We start from the raw sequence: 18039 nt of genomic DNA, 5'->3' as shown, positions 1-18039 counted from the left end.
CGGATCTGTCTGCTGAAACTGGTCTGCGGACCAGTTTCAGCAGACATGTTCGGTCGTGTGAATGAGGCCTTAAAGTTGAAGGAGAAGCGTGAGACGACTATAGGTACATTAAAATGAATCTTTGTAGTTTTTGTTGGAATTTTATTTAAACATACGTGCGAAAATGTATTGTACAGTGTCTGGTAATATCTTGTGTTTTTACTTTACACTATGACATTAAACTTCACCCCCATGGAACTCCTGCAGGTGTTTTTGTAAACCCCTTGTAGAAAGATTATTTTATCTATGTAATGAAATAGAGTTGCTGCACAGTCACCTCATGAAGCATGAACTGTGAGCTGTACTCCAAGTAAAATTCCCCGAAGGGCTCTTGAAAACAGTATTTAGAGAACCCGGTTTTTACACACTCTTGATTATTTTCTTTGACTGACACTTTCCATCATTACCCTCCAGGGATTTTCTGTTAACATGGTCACTTGCAGACACTTCATAAAAAGGCTATAAATCTGAAGTAGTGAGTGAACAGGGCTCTGCTGTGTGAGATTAGGTCACTCGGAGCCCACATCTCATTCCAGGTGAAGGCAGACTGGGTGACCCATTAGTCAGGCTAATCCGAGTGAGCCACATGATGGCTTTACCAAAAGGGTGCTAGTGTATGAAACCTAAATTGAAAGTCACTTAAAGCGATACGATTTAAATAAATATAATAATAATAAAGTTGCAACCTAAGGTATAACGCCAGGTGGTACATAGGGTAATCATAAAGGGTCAGTTTTATGTTATTTTTTCCTTAGTGGTAACAAATTTATAAACTGATATATTTTATATAATTTTTCTTTTTTTTTTCTTTCTTTTTTTTTTTTTTTTTGCAAATAAACATTTAACACATTAGTGCCTTCTGACAGTCTGTGGTTTAATAAAAAAAAGAATGGATAAAGAAGATGTGCCCCTTTTTTGTTCTTGATATTTTTATTAAAATTTGGAAAGTAAGAACAAAGAATATAGTATACGCAGATACTTAAGAGCTCATGCTCCAAGTAATACATAGTAAACATAAAAAAAAGAACAATAACAATATAACATTGGATATGGATCCACAACATGTATCAAAACTACAATATTATATTAGTAAGACTTAAATATCATCAGATTTATGTTTTGTGATCTGAATTCCATTCTATCTAGGGTTGGTATAGGTAAGAACCCATTTTTGTAGGAGAAATTAGTTCTAACCAGGGAGAAGGTCTCTGATGGGTTAGATGCCAACTTGGATTTAAAGTATCTAAAAATTGCAAACCTATTTAAAAATTACTTGTCTTTTCTGAACATAGTATATATACCATATTGCTAAGAACATAAGGTATACCATACCAAAGGTATTAAACAAGTAAAAGAGTAAAAAATAAATAAAAGGAAAGATAAGAAAGAATGATGTGGATAAGATAAGGACAGTTATTGCCTTTTACACACCATCAGTTTTCCCGTCGGTAAAAAGTCTGCCGGGAAAACCGAGAACCTGCTTGGTAGCTTTTTCCCCTTACACACGGCCGGGTATCCCAACAGGAAAACTGCCATGAGAGCTTTGGTTGGGAAATCCATCTGTGTGTATTCTTCACTGCAGGTTTTCCCCATAGGGAAACTGCTGGCTTAAAAAACGCTGGGAATCCCGGCAGGAAAAAAGAGAACACACGGCCGGGATTCCCGGCCAAAAGCTCTCATGGCAGTTTTCCTGCTTGGAAAACCGGTCGTGTGTATTAAGGTTTTTTCTTTATCAATTCCCAATATTCATAGGTGAATATACATTGATTGTATAACTAAACCGCCTAATGAGGATAGAAAATGTTACTGCCCTCCCTTAAGATAGACAAAAATGTGCAAAAATTCAAAATAGAAAACATTTTTGAGAAGATTAGATCCATGGAAGAGAGAAAGAATAGAAATATTGAATGAAAGGTGCATAAAATAATGGAATGGCTGTATATTTCAAACTAGAGAAGTGCATTATGTAAATAAAGACACAATAACACACACACTATAGATTAAATAAAAAATTATTTTTAAATATTTATTTGAAACTTTTTTCGAGATTAATTACTAAAGATTGCATCTATATTCTCTGATGGGGTTGACGTGTACATTGTAATATGTGATCCAGTCTCTGAAGGCCTAGCATCGTAAGCTGTTACCTTTATTGGAACCGTTAGGTGCCAATGGTGGCAGTGTTTTTCAATGGTGTCCACAGAAAGAGTTAATACGCTAAACAATTATCTGTTTCGCCACTACCTGGTGTGTTGCACATGCACAGTTCATGCTCTATTTCCACCTTTCAGTGTGAAGTAGCATCTTCACATTATTGTTCCAATTTCCAAGAGTGCCAGCTTCCTGTAATGACTATGCTGCTGTACTGTGCCTACATTCAGAGCAGCATTATCACCTGTGATAGACTCACCAGGGACAGGGGCCTTTGGAGGGGACTGAATGCTAGCATCTTGCCTACTGACTATGGGCCATGGCATTTGAGGGAGCCACAAGCATTTAGGAAGATATTCTGTTATGTAATGCAAAAGGACATTATTAAGGAGGCCATGATGGTCTCTGCCAGGTGGGACTCAGTGGACAGATGCCAGTGAAAGGAATGCTGATTAATGAGATCTGGAAAGCACGGGTCTTTCACCCAATAGTTTATTGTGCTTATTAACACACCTTTGTCTCCTAGCAAACTATTAGGGGATGTGTTTTTACTTATGTGTATTGTAAGTTGTGATTGAGGAGACGGCAAGTCTACCCTGAAAGGTCATATCTCGGAGTCACCAAGTCTGGGTAAATGATTCGATTACTAGCTCATGTTAATTAGGTTTCTGGCAGAAATTTCAGGCTAGTTTTATCACAGGTGTCATAGAACTTGTCAGAAGTTATCATGCTGATAACAGAAGAACTAGCAGGAGAAAGCCACGGGACTTAGTGCTTTGGAGAGAGAGAGATAAGAAAACACTGCAGATATATGTGCCCAGCTCAAATTTCATTAATCGGGTTTACATCCACTTACAACCAAGTACACACAAAATGCACTATGAGGTCTGTGCCATTATAGTTATTGGAACTTGTCACATCTCTGCATTTTTGTTCAGTGCGCAAGCAGCATTTTGCTGAACTTTGCTTTGAATACATCTGCCATAGTGATGAATGCAACTGTATGAAAAACACACAATTTATGCATCATACATGACTTTTAGTACATGAAGTACCATCTCTAGCTGGAAAAGACATGTAAAAATTCACACTTAAAAAGTATTTATTTTACTGTCAAAAAAAAAAAAGTATTTATAAAGAGGGTAAAAATGCACACATTTTGAAAGGCTAAAATGTCAGTGAGGGAATCAGTGAGATTCAGTAAATTCTGATCTCTCCCCACACACACACACACACACACATTATCACTGATGCATAATAGGTGACTACATGGACCCACTACCAATGATGTCTTACATTATTATTATTATTATTATTATTATTATTATACAGGATTTATATAGCGCCAACAGTTTAAGCAGCACTTTGCAACACGAGGGCAGACAGTACAGTTACAGTACAATTCAATACAGGAGAAATCAGAGGGCCCTCCTCGTTAGACCTTACTATCTAGGAGGGTGGGTCAAGTGATACAAAGGGTAATAGCTGTGGGGGATGATCTGATGGAGAAAGTAAAAGTACAGTTGTTAGGTGGGGGCCGGATAGGCTTCTCTGAAGAGGAGTGTTTTCAGAGAGTGTCTAAAAGCAAGCAGAGTAGGAGATAGTCGGACAGATTTGGGTAGGGAGAGGCTCTAGAAAAGTCCTTGAGGCATACATGGGAGGAGGTGATTAGAGAACTAGAGAGCAGGAGGTCTGGGGAGGAACAATAGGAACGAGTAGACTGTTTTTTTTGCGACTAGGTTTGTGATGTAGCTGGGGGCCGAGTTGTGGATGGCTTTGTAAGTTGTTATTAGAATTTTGAATTTAATTTGTTGGGTGAGTGGAAGCCAGTGGAGGTATTTACAGAGAGTGGTAGCAGGCACTGAGCGGTTAGTAAGGTGTATGAGCCTGGCAGCAGCATTCATGATGGAATGAAGGGGGCCTGTGTAAAGGTAATCCTGTAAGGAAGGAGTTGCAGTAGTCGAGGCGAGAGATGACAAGGGTGTGAACTAGGAGTTTTGTGGTATGATTGGTTGGGAAGGGGCATATTTTGGAGATGTTGTAAAGGTTGAAACACCAAGATTTTAAAAGTGTTTGGATGATATATAACATATAACTCCTTTTTTTTTTTGTCTTTTATGTGATTTTTGTATATGACATTTGCCATCTGTCTTGTCTATTAGTCTGAATTTTGATCTGGGATTTCTCTGCAAACTTAGATTTTGTGTTATTGGACGCAAGCCTGTGTACAGGCAACATACATAACACCTTTTAGCTTCAGCTCAGACATTGAAATAAATAAAGTAACAGCCATGTGTATTATTATATCGACAAGAAATTATACATTTTAAACATAATTTTAAATATTTATACATGTTTGAACATAAGCTCAAAATTGTTCCTGGCGTTTTTCACCTTCAAGCCTAAATTCCATAATTTTGTTTGACTTCCTCTTGGCTTTCTTTCTAAAACCTATCCAAGCAGCCATTACCTGGCTTCAATATCTGCATTACTTATAACACTTTACCAGGCCTGTCCGCATAGCCAGATTAGTGGTTTAGTCATTTTTGACTCTATATAATGTGATGTATTAATCGATTTATTTGCATTCTGCGTTTCTGTCCTGTGTTTAAAAAGTAGGTTTGAGAATCAAAAGTAACTCTTACCTTTGATGGTAAATTACAGGGGGAATCATAGCAAGATTTCCAGACACAAGGCTTCTTTGTTAAGCAGATTACAGTGAAACTAAACTCTGCTTCTTACCAAAGCTTTTTTGCAGCTCTGCAGCTGCCTATCAGGAATCTAACGTGTATGGAAATCCTTATGATTAACTTCTCTTATTTGCTCTCTTTTGGTCATTTAAATAGACCAATAAAGGGTTTTATTATATTCGATAAGTGCAAAAATATACCTGTTTATCCTGCCAGAAATATAGTACTGACAGTGGTGGTCAGCACCAGGGCACAGCTGTTGCACAATGGTTGATTTACTAAAACTGAGGAGTGAAAGATCTGGTGCAACTCATAGAAACCAATTAGCATCCAGGTTTTATTGTCAAAGCTTAAAGTGGTTGTAAACCCTGTTACACCACTTGTACCTACATGTAAGCCTGTAAAGGTAAACTTGCACAGTTTACTATATGCGCTGCTACCGACGTCATCGGCGCATGCGCACTGAAGACACGGCCCACTCATGCCATTTCTTCAGTACGCGTGTCATGTTAGGAGTGATGTCATTGCGGCTGTGGCCAATCACAACGCCAGAACCAGCGAACCCGGAAGTAACTCCGGTAAAAGATGTCAGTCGTGGGATCGGAGTGCGGGTGGCACTGCAGGGCACTAAGGTAAGTATTTCATAATAAGCTATACTAGCTCATTATGCCTTTTGTCTTGCAGGTTGTTTTTTTTTCTGAGGTTTACAAAGTCTTTAATTGAACAAGCTGAAGATAGAAGTTGATTGGCTACCATGCACAGCTGCACCAGATTCTGCACCAGTTTTTGTAAATACCCACTCATGCTGCTGTTAAATGATGATGCTTAGCCAGAGCCAGTGGATTTGCCCAAAAATAAATCTCACCTAATGGCAGCAGCCATGTATTTGACAGCTTAGAATGTTAGATTACCACCAGGGCATTGGGGTGGTGTTTGCATGAAGATGGGTTTAAAGAAAAAAAATACTTAGGTAGGAATGAGAAGGAAGCTTAAGTCCCTCTTGCCTTGCTGAGCCAATCCTGTCCGTTTTTAAAATGTCTATATTTTTTATTTAAAAAATTACAATTTTTCTAAATATTGTATATTTTTACCATTCATTTAGAAATAATTTTTAGTGGGTTTTTTTTGTAGCTTTTTTATTTTTGATTTTCTTAAACGGAAGTAAACCCATCTATTTGATAGTTTAAAAAACAGTTAACATTCCCGGCATGCCGGAAATGCTAGGTGTCACATTTTCTTGTGCTCTCAACCAAACTGTCAAACCATCCAATGGCTGGTTTCATAACTGATCACATGTGCAGCATCGTGGCAGTTGCAGATTAAACAGAGGCCAAGATGGCAGCTTCCTTGGCTGAAAACAATAGGAGGGTTTTTATTCCACTTTAAGGCCTCTAGTTTAGCTAATACAGACATTTTAATAGTTTTCAGAAAAGTAGAATATGTCTTGTTTATTTCATATTTGCAGGTGAATATCAAGTCTAATTGTTTTGTAGCAGCTCTGAAGCAATTTTTGCTGAAAAGAGGTGGAACTCAGAAAACAAGCAAAGTTGTCATATCTCTTTTATGACAATTTTTCTTTAACAGTGTTGAATAATTGAGGCGGACCACATATTCTAAATCCCTATTCAATTACAAGATATAGATAAATATATATATATGCTTTATGTTTACAGGAGAGCAGTGGTTGTAACACCTGGCAAGAGCTGGAAGGTGTCAGAGAAGAAAGCGAGTCACTGCAACATGCACTAAATACCATAACTCAGGTGTGTAACTTCATTCCAATTGGCCATTACTTATTATTAATATGCTTCTTACAAATGGACAGCCTATTGTCTATGTTGTTGCTCCTGGGTGTGAACATATTTGTATTTATAGGCGTGTCCCAATGTATTTAGAGCTATTATTGTTAAATGAACCAGCATAAAGACTGAAGTACATTGGTTCTTCCATTTGTATGTCTTTAATAAACCTTGATTTTCCTCATCTGCTTCTATCACACAGTTGAGCATTTCCTCTTAAACACCTTCTTAACAAAACTAAAACATCCTTAAACCTAAGCCTAGTGCACAATAGCAGTTTTTTTTTTGTTCAAGCTACTCTGTTCTGACAGGGGGATGTCCCCCTCGCCAGAACACATCAGTCAGTGCTCTCGGTTATTGGCTGAGATCGCTGATCATATACCGATCGGAAGATCCTTTTTCAGTCATGCCCCTTCGACAGAAGCCAGACATTCGGCCAGCTTCTGTCGGACCAGTTGCCATACACATGGGCCAGAAGACGGCTAGTTTCTATTGAACCGGCTGATGCCACCCGATATTTGGCAGATGTGTATGACCCTTAAGTTAGCATCCATTGGAAAGATCCTCTCTTTATTGCCTTATCTTTTTCTAGTAATGAGGCGCTCTGTTGCAGCCTGGAGAGCTCCGATTTTGCTCATTCCCTTCAGATGCATTGCAATAACTCCAGACTTTCAGAGTGATCTCAATCGAATTAATGATAGAGCCAGTAAGGGAGAAATGCTCTAAAATCCTTTTTTTTTTTTCTGTATAATTTTTTTTTCTACTTTTTAAATGTGATCAGAAGAACCATTTAATTCAAATCATACATCCTGTATCTGGACCATGCTCCTCTGGATTCTTATTTACACCAGGGTCTTCCCTGTTCTCCGCTCATAATTATTTTTATTTTTTCTAAAGCCCAACATAAGTCACAGAAATAGATATTCAGCCATATAGATATTGTACTAACAGTCGCCAATTTACTGTTACAGCAGTTGTGCCGTTTCTAAATATGACTATGCAGTCAGCCAGCAGAAAAGACGGAATGCTCTCAGTAAGGCCTCGTACACACGACCGAGTTTCTCGGCAAAAACCAGCAAGAAACTTGCTGGGCTTTTTTTTTTTTGCTGAGGAAACCGGTCGTGTGTACATTTTTCGACGAGGAAACTGTTGAGGATCCCGTCGAGCCAAAAAAAGAGCATGTCTTCTTTTTCCTCGACGGGAATGGAGAAACTTGCCTTGTCGAGTTCCTTGACAGCCTAACAAGGAACCCGACGAGGAAAACTATGTGTTTCGCCCGTCCATTTCCTCGGTCGTGTGTACGAGGCATAATTCACACTGCTCTGGTCTGACAAACCTCTTTCAAGACTGTGTGAGGATGTGATTAAAGGGTGTGGCTGTTACTCAGCTCTGCTAGCACAGAGTATTGGAGAGAAGTTCTGGAAATGACAATTTCATTGAGAGAGAAAGATTTTGTTAAGCATTTCCAAAAAAATAAACAATTTGTCACAATTCCTAACATGCGTGGGAATAGGCTATATAAGGATACAAAGGTCTGTGACTTCATTGGCACTTTATTGACACGTAACTTCTGCTTTACACTTCTTTTGAGCTTTACTGTTGTACTTGTATAAACCTTTTGGCTCATGTATAAAAAAATCAATTTCGATGTAAGTAATTTGTTTATTAAATTAAGTAGTGAATTGTTAAATGTCTTGCCATTAAATATAATAAACCTATAAAGATTCTTTAGAGCATTTCAAAAGGGAATTAACTGTTAAAAAAATATGTGAAAAAAAAAAGAATATGCTGTTCCAGTTCAACATCATTATAAGTTTTGTGGCAGTCGCTTCTCCCTAAAAAGAAAAATAACTTTATTTATTATTAAGGTGTTTCCAACATGCATGCAGTATATTCATAAATTATCATTTACATGACACATACCTGTTTATAAAGATAAAATGATCGCAACTTGGAAGAAAATGTGTGTTTACTGTTTTTTGGGAGGGAGTAAACACTCTAAATTAAAAAATGCTGATCGTCCTATGACAGAGTCCAGACTACTAGGGCTAAACTCAGAATAATGGAGGTTTAAACATGGCAAGACAAGGGACCACAAGGCATTAGACACAAATATGGTACAGATTTATGGTGTATGGAGACAGGTGTAAAGGAGTGCTGAAAGACATAAAATACAACAGGGTTGCTAGAGACTTTATATACGGGATGCCAGGAGGAGCCATAAAGTCCAAGAAATGACTAGGAGATACCAAGTACAACAGAGGTTCCAGTAACAAAGCGGCAAGGAGCCCTAAGCAAGAACAAAAGGGAGATATGCATAGTACATAAAATCGATGAGTACTCAAAAAGATAACTTGACTAGGACATGGAAAGACCAAACAAAAAAACACCATACAAACAGTTACTAAAGTTACAAAAATTCTTGTACGACAGAATACAAATTCAGAAGGGATGGACTGTATTGTATTGTGTGTGTGTGTATATATATATATATATATATATATATATATATTATATTTTCTGATGAAAACTGTACTGATTAAATGAAAATCATACGATCTGGTATCGTAAAAAAAAAATTACGTGTTTGTCCCTTTGGATAAACTATCATGATCTGGTCTACATACTAAAGATCAGATTATCTTATGAGCACTGCGAAAGCGGTATTTTTTGTATGATTTTCTGATTGTGTATACGGGCCTTAAACCTAAATGACAATTATAATACTACAAGACTTCTAAAGGGCAGGGCCACCTACACAGACTAATTACACAGGACAAATTCCAAAACACCTGCATCCACAGTCCAGAAAACAATGACCATGTCTAGAAATGGAGAGGCGTTGGTTTTCAGACAGAAATTTAGAGCCTTACTGCCCATCGCTCAATGATTGGGGATGCAATTAAACCATTAAAACAAAGTTGAAAATGTCTTCTCTGAAAGTGGGTAACAGTCACTGCGAAAACTTTGCTTGATCTGTGGAACTACAAAATTAAATCATTTTACATTTTTACTTAATGGGAAGGTGCAAAAAAGAAGCAATTATCTCTAATGTAATCTACTGCAACCAGTTAGGTTTGAATTTTTATAAATTTAGCATAGACCAAGAAAAGATAAGTGCTAACTGGTTCATTTTGTTTGTTTTGCTTTATCTGAAAATGTATTCTTCACTGTGGCAAATAATACAGATGTGGCAAACAATACCCATTCTGTAGGCAACTGTCTGGTGATACATCTATGGGTCTACACTATAGACAATTCTGCTGTTTGTTATTCCAGATATGTCAAGCAGATAGTTTTTGCCCTGATATGGACAGTTCAGTGAGTGCCGGAGGTGATGAACTTAGACGGGCTTCTTCTCCATCTAGTAGGAGATCTCCCAGTCGTGGCCGTTCCCCATATAGACAAGATCCAGCTGCTAAAATGGTTCAGAGTACACTGCACAGGCACCAGGAAAGAGAGAAGGTGAGATAGTATGGCATTATATCTCATATTTATTGTACAACTTTATCAATCATCATTATCCATAAAGTGGCATTATAATTTTATTGATAAACAGTTTTTTGAAAAGTTTATGAATATAATTCAAAATAATAGTATTGTCCAGCAAATTTCTTCCATTATATAAATCAGTACATAATCTATCAGCCTGTCTGTACTTACTGTACTTGTTCTTGAGCAGGAGCTTCTGTCTGAACTGACACTGGTGAGGCAGTCAGTGGAGGACACTAAGAAGCAACTGCTGGAGAGTCTACAGGAGGCTGAGAGGCGAGGATTGGAGCTCAGGAGAGATAAGGATGAGATCAGTAACTTGCTGGAGAAAGTGAAACAAGAATCTCAGAGATGTCAGGCCAGCCTGGACTCCCTGAACAGGTAAACTAGGAGTGGTGTGCATAGCAGCAAGCTTCTCATTTTCATCTTGCTAAAAAAATTTACTGCAATAATACTCCATGTATTATTTTAAAATTAATGTATCCTGATTTCCAAATGCTATATATCCTCTGTGTGAATATCTAAAGGTGCAGAGAGTGGTAAAAAATCAGTACATTGTTTTTTTTTAAGGGCCAGTTCACACCAGACGCAGTTCCGTAAGTTTTGTGTGTATTTTTTCTGCACTAAAAATGCATGCACAGTGTTTTCCATGTATTCCAATGGCTTTAGTTGTCTCTAGTTCACACCATGCAGTCAGTTTCCTGTCAGTTTCCGGTGCATAGTGTGAACTAGAGCAATTAGAATGGGGACTTTGAAAAAGCGTAGCAACGCAAAATATGTCAGTCACGGCCCCCCGTTCGAGCCAAACGATTGCCACTGCTGTTTGAGTCTCATTTCCATCTCCTCTACTTATTTCCATCGCCTTGGTTACACAAACGCCATCGCTGACGCCATACCAGTGCGCCTAGTTTCCCATTGGCTGGTTCACTGCTCTCCAACGCGCCCAGCTCCCCATTGGCTGGTTTATCACCCTCCACTGATTCGGCCATCGCTGACGTCATCTGAGCTCACCCGGCTCCCCATTGGCTGGTTTATCGCCCCCCACGTTCTCCGCTGAGCCGTCCATCCATCTGCTGTGCGATTGTCACAGAGGTCCCTGCATAGGAGTGGTAATAACACCTACTGGCTCCCGTACAGGTCGGTACATTAGGCTGGATTCACACCTATTCATTTTTTGTGCTTTTTGAATTTTGCAGATTTGCACTACAGCCCATTTATCATGGTTTCCTATGGAACACGTTCTGTAGTGCAAATCTGCAAAATGCAAAAAGCACAAAAAATGCATAGGTGTGAATCGGGCCTTAGAGTGGTCTGCCCATCTGTCTCTCATAGTGACACCTGCAGCTTTCATCTTTGGGATCCCTGTACCACGTTCCACACTCTGTTGAGCAGCAGGGATGTTCATTATAGCAGGCATACCAGAGCCATTACACTGCACTTTCCTCATTCCACCTGTACTCAGTGGTCACTGACTGCATAGTGTGAACTAGAGCCAACTAGAGCCATTGGAATACATGAAAAACATTGTGCATGCATTTTTAGTGCAGGAAAAAAGCACACAAAAATGTACGGAACTGCGTCTGGTGTGAACTGGCCCTTATAGATTGCTTTCCAATGACATGCTGATCACTACCTCCTCATCCTCTCTGCAGTGAGTCATTGGCATATGTCTTAGAATATTGTATACTGCAGTCGTTTTTCACAGTAGGAAGACCTTGTTTTGCAGTTTTTCTTGGGTTGGCCTTAAGTAGGCTGGACTTTACCCCTTTTCTCTAAAGGTAGGTAAGAAAAATACATTTTTAAGAATTATTTAATTTACAGTCACAGCTGAAGCAATTGCTTATGTCAATATTCGACTTTTACATTTCAGGTCTTTGAACCTGATAATACACAGTCACTGTAGCAACGTACTGAGACAATAAAGATTAGTGTTTTTTTGCATTGTTTTAAAGTTCACAGGCCCAATAAAAAGACTGTTTATCATGTTACTGTACTACCTGAGTATTACAAAAAAAAACATATTTTTACATCCCTAAACCTAAAGATGTATGCTAATTATGTCGTTTTGGGTAGCAGATAATATAGGGCACATAATGCAGAACATTATAATACATTTCTAGACTCCACTGTGTAGTTCCCCAATCAGTTTAACCTTCTTCCTCTACTCCATGAGCATGCCTGTTATAATTATTTATCAACCTGCTGATGTTCGTGAAAGTCTTCTGACTTCTTAACTGTTCCGAACACCAGAAAAACCTTTGTATTATGTATAGAATACCTAAAGGTTAGAACCCTTTTTTTGTGTTTATCCATGTCCCTGTTAGTGAAAATTCATCTCAATTCCATTCATGGTTAGGAAAGAGTTATCGTGAAGAATATCCCTACCACTGACACATACAGCAAAAACTGGCCAACCTTCCCCGCTATATTAACCCCTTTTTTATTGCCATTTGTTCCATTGCCACAGAGGAAGTGAGGTAAAAAAAAATAAACAATGGGTACCTATGTATCCAAGACATAAGAGAAATCTCAGTTTAGGCCGATACGTATATTGACTGGTTTGCGCAAAAGTTATATTGCCTACAAAATAGGGGACATAATGATGATTTATTTTTTATTTATTTTTTTACTAGGAATGGCGGCGATCTGAGATTTTTTTTCGGGACTGCGACATTATAGCGGACACATCGGACACTTTTGACACATTTTTGTGAACATTCACATTTATACAGTGAACAGTGCTATAAATATGCATTTATTACTGTATAAATGTCACTGGCAGGGAAGGGGTTAACCACTAGGGGGCGGGGAGAGGGTTAAATGTGTAGCCTAGTCAGTGTTCTAACTGTGGGGGGAGGGGGGGTGACTGGGGGAGGTGACCGATCTGTGTCCCTATGTACAAGGGACACAGCATCAGTCTCCTCTCCCTGACAGGACGTGGATCTCTGTGTTTACACACATAGATCCACGGTCCTGCTCAGTTACTGGGCAATCGCGGGTGCCCGGCGGCCATCGCGGCCGCCGGGCACGCGCATTGTGTTCCCAGTAAACCGACGGGTGCGCTAGCGGCTTTAAATGACAGGACGTCATATGGCGTCCTGTCTGAACATTAGGGGATTCCGCCCGCCGTCATTTGACAGCGTGCGGGTATGAGGTGGTTAAACTAACAGTATCTAACAAAATACTTAACTTCCTTCCAGGGTGGGTTCCCTCTAGGTCTGATTAGACCGGGGATCAGCAACATGTAGATTGCGATCTACCAGTAGATCCCGAACAGGTGACTGCTAGATCTCGGCTTGCTGACCTGCCATTCCAGAGTGCAATGTAGAGAGATTACTTGTAAAGTTGGAGCTGTAGCAGGGAGCAAGAGCCACATAAGCTAATGCGTCTTCTGTAGTGCTGGCTCCTGTCCCATGTGGACTAATACCAACTGCACTCCATCTCTTATCCTGGCTAGTGGTCTACAGAGAGGTGCCAGCAGCAGGAAAGAAGAGATCTTCATGTGAGTGTGAATCAATACATTGGGTATAATAGTATAGGGCTGCTTTCACACTGATGCACTGCGGTTTAACCACAAAGCGGGTGCAGTGCAGTGTACCTGCAGATTTCCTGTGGGTTTGCTGTGCTTAGCCATAGACTTCTATTATATCATGCTGTTTTACCACCCCCCCCCCCCAACTTTAGTGTGAACGAGGCCTAATGCCGCATACACAGGATAATTTTTCGGGTTCTGAAAAACGACATAATTTTTTTTCGAACATGCTACATTTTTTAACGACGTTTTAAACTATGTCGTTTTTCGGGTTGTAAAAAAAGATCGTGTGTGGGCTTTAACAACGTAAAAAATCCATGCATGCTCAGAAGCAAGTTATGAGACGGGAGCGCTCATTCTGGTAAAACTACCGTTCGTAATGGAGTAAACACATTTATCATGCTGTAACAGACAGAAAAGCGCAAATCGTCTTTTACTAACACAAATTCAGCTAAAGCAGCCCCATGGGTGGCGTCAACCGCATGGAACTGATGAAGCATTCAAGTGTTAATGGGCACAGTAAGAGAGGACCTGCAAAGCTAAAGTAAATGTTTTTTTTTTTCAGGGGTTTAGGCAAAAAAAAAAAAAATAGGCAGGAGGAATTCATACGACTGCATCTTTATACAGTTACCCTTGGAGTTTGAATAGACCCCATTGGCTGGCTGCCTTAGTCTCAGTTTTTTCTAACATATATTATGTTGAAAGTTTATCTCACCACAGTTTTTTAAAACCTCTAAAAAGTGGTATATTCTAAGTAACAAATCCTTTATTCTATTCATCTCTGCCATTTGAGTATCTTCACTATGTCCGCGACCTATGAGAAAACGCAGCTTTTTATTCTGCTGGATACTCATGGGCAGATCTGAAGTTCATGGAACCGTCTTATCACCATACATAATTTTGGTGGATAAAGCAGGCATTTGAATAACCAACAATTTATGTAGAATCATTTCTTGGGTTGATGGTACATGTTGCTGAGAGACATCTCTTTTTATACATTTTATTTATTTTGCAGTAAAGTTTTTTTATTCACACAAAGAACATAATACATTTCAAAATAGTGCATAAACCATTATAGCATGTTACAGTCATAAGGTGCTATAGCTTTTACACGTATTCTATGAAGCTAGGTACGCTTGTAGTTGGTAAGCAGAATGATGCAATAGGTTGGTAGTAATAGGTCCCTGAACAACAAGGAAAACAGCCCTTCAAAAAGTGTACATTCAATCACAAAGACAATAGGAACACAAAAAAAATGGATGAAAGAGGGGCAGAGACTCTGTTTATTTTTAATAAGGAAGGACATATGTTTAGCTGTCTATATAAAGTATAATATATAACGTGTTTTACTGATTTCTTTTTATTGATTGTGAACCATAAATATAGACTGTATTTAGTAATGTTCCAGCATAAGTTAGACTAAGGCCCCGTACACACGACCAGTTTCCTCGGCAGAATTCAGCTTCCGACCGAGTTTCTGGCTGAATTCTGCCGAGAAACCCGGCCGTGTGTACACTTTCGGCCGAGGAAGCTGACGAGGACCTCGGCGAGGAAATAGAGAACATGTTCTCTATTTCCTCGTTGTTCTATGGGAGCTCTCGGCCCGCCGAGCTCCTCGGCAGCTTCAGGGCTGAACTGGCCGAGGAACTCGATGTGTTTGGCACGTCGAGTTCCTCGGCCGTGTGTACGGGGCCTATGTGAAAAGACCATTTATGACCCACACTAGAGGCTGACCACAAAGGAGCTTACAGACTATTTACCACAGGCATAATTAACTCAAGACCCTATGGCCAGCCATACATGGATCCTGCTTAACTGGCTGAGATCCATTAATTGACAGGCAGAATGTACCAAGTTGATCGATCATTATACTTGGGTACAACCAGCCTGCCGAATTCATTCGCAATTATTGGCAGCGGCTGCCATAGCCGCTAGCGATAATCACTGGCTTTCCCTGCCTGCCCACCCCCACTCGCTCCCTGGGAAAAGACAATGGCCCTGGCAGGAGAGATTCCTCCATCAACACTGTCTGTGTTGATAGGGGAATCGGGCAGGAAAGAAATGTGCTCCTTGTATGGCAAACCTAATACTGTAAGATAACAGAGATAGGTACTTATCCAGGACTCTTAGTTCTAATCAGTTGAGTAATTTTCTATGACATTTCTAAACAGTGTCATTGTATTGCTTTTCCTAGAGAGAAGGAAACTGTAGAGGAATCCTTGCAGACAGCAAAGCAGCGGGCTGAGGCCTCACTCCTGGATATTGAAAGACTGAAGGCAGTGAATGCAGAGTTGCTACGCCAGAGAGATGTCCTGGAGGAGCAGAAGGAGGAGCTGAACAGGGAGAGAGAGCGTAACCAGAAAGAGCTGGAAAGAGGGTGAGAAGAACAAAACTGCATTTTTATGTCATGAATGCACAATTCAGATGACAGTTTGTGTAAGGTGCTGGGGCCATTTATGCAACATAATAGAAGTAGAATATATCTACAAATGCCAAATTAACATTATATATGAGTACTTCAGGATTATGGATGTTTTACAAGATTGAACTTACATGTTGGAGTGTGTAGCACTATAATATATGAAAGTTTGCCCAAGGTTTTTGTTATAGATAATAATTCTGTTGGATCTGAAGCTAAAATTTTATTTTAGGTAAGCTGTATCAGTGTGTTGCTTGATTTATTCATATATATATATATATATAGTTACTGAGGCCATTGTCTTAAAGCAAGCCTAAAACCTAAAAATAAACTTTAGGTTCATTTAGTTAAAACAATAACAGATACTTCTGTTAAAAAAAACCTACCCACTTGCTAGCTTGGACTTCTGATTACCCCCATGACACATTCACTTTTTTAACAAAGGTTCTGTGCAAAAGGACTACTTACTCATAAAGAGTATTGGCGATGCTGCCTTACACAGAACCTGCTGATTTAATGGGATCAGCAAGAGAGAGTATTAGGCCTCATGTCAAGTTTTTAATTTATGTCCACTATATTATTGTCACTTCATAGCCAGTTATAGATTCACCAAATATTTTTACAAAAAAGGCAGGACTTTTGAGGCACTATAACACATAACTGTTTTCATAAAACTCCTACCGTATTTGCCGGTGTATAAGGCGACCAGGCGTATAAGACGACCCCCAAATTTTGTATTTTTTTTAAGATTTTTTGCCTCTACTCACCGTATAAGACGACCCCCCTTCCGAGGCTTCCCACACTTCATATTTCTTCCTTCTGGAGCCATATTCTTCTTCCTTCTTGCTGGAGCTGTAGGCAATCACTGCGAGCGATGTATTCTATTAATGAATACAAAGCCTGCTTGGATTGGCAGAGGCTGTAAAATCATCAGCCCACTCCTCTCTGACTCTCAAAGCCAATCCGAGCAGCCTACTGTATGTAGCCTGCTCGGATTGGCAGAGGTTGTTACTCCAATCCGAGCAAGCTCTGTATTCATTTGAATACATCACTCACCGGGATTGGCTAAGTGGTATATACTGTATATGGTCGAAGCTACATACAGTATTACCACACATCCAGCAGGCATCCGAGCAGTTGACCCGGCGTATAAGACGACCCCTGCCTTTTCGCCATTTTTTTTAAGTGTAAAAGGTAGTCTTATACGCCAGCAAATACAGTATTTTATTTATAAATGAAATAAAAAGCAACTCTTATCCAAAGTTTCAACACTCTTAAAAAACATGACCCCCTTTAACACATATCTGTCACCCACTTAGAGTAATACAGTTTGAGTGAGTATACAATACTCTCATAGTATATACAATTCTCTTGCTGTGGATATGACAGACCTTTACAAAAATCTCAACGCGTTTCTAGGATTTAATGTTTCCGCCTCATCAGGAGAAAAACAAGAGGGAATCAACAAACTATAAAAGTATTAAACCTATGCATATGTTAAGAACAATATAAACAAACATCTACAGTATGCAAACAAATCTAGACAGGGGTTTCATAAGAGTGGACAGAACTAACCCAAGAGATCTGGCACAGCCACGAAAAGCACCAGAAGCAAGTCAAATTTATGACTCTATTGCAAATATTCTTACCTGTGGATCTTGCTAATAACAGTACTTTCAGGCTTGCATTTAGCAGCATTGTCAGCCTAATGTGCATATTTCCTCAGGAGCTCATGCGGCAGGCTGACAGCACTGCTAATTATGAGAATGTGGCGCTTATAATTACTAGATAACTAAGTCCTCATAAATTAAATAAGACTCATGAGTATAATTCATAAAAATTAAAGTGCATAGTTATGAACATGTGCAAACTTCGCTGAAATAAATAAATAAATCACAGTGCCATCAATATTGCTTC

At 39.3% G+C, this 18039-nt stretch overlaps 1 protein-coding gene across 2 annotated transcripts in view; it reads left to right on the top strand.

The window, feature by feature from the left end:
* LOC120936507 (rootletin-like) overlaps positions 1-18039 on the top strand; it is a 167164-nt gene that overhangs the window by 80671 nt on the left and 68454 nt on the right. For both annotated transcript variants that reach the window (XM_040348921.1, XM_040348920.1), the window contains exons 11-14: positions 6554-6643; positions 9959-10144; positions 10362-10552; positions 15898-16080. In XM_040348921.1, coding sequence (XP_040204855.1) covers positions 6554-6643; positions 9959-10144; positions 10362-10552; positions 15898-16080 — 650 coding nt within the window. The remainder of the gene's footprint in view (positions 1-6553; positions 6644-9958; positions 10145-10361; positions 10553-15897; positions 16081-18039) is intronic.

This window comes from Rana temporaria, chromosome 4 (assembly GCF_905171775.1).
Source record: "Rana temporaria chromosome 4, aRanTem1.1, whole genome shotgun sequence".
In the NCBI taxonomy this organism is placed as follows: domain Eukaryota; kingdom Metazoa; phylum Chordata; class Amphibia; order Anura; family Ranidae; genus Rana; species Rana temporaria.
This window is presented reverse-complemented; position numbering and strand designations above follow the sequence as displayed.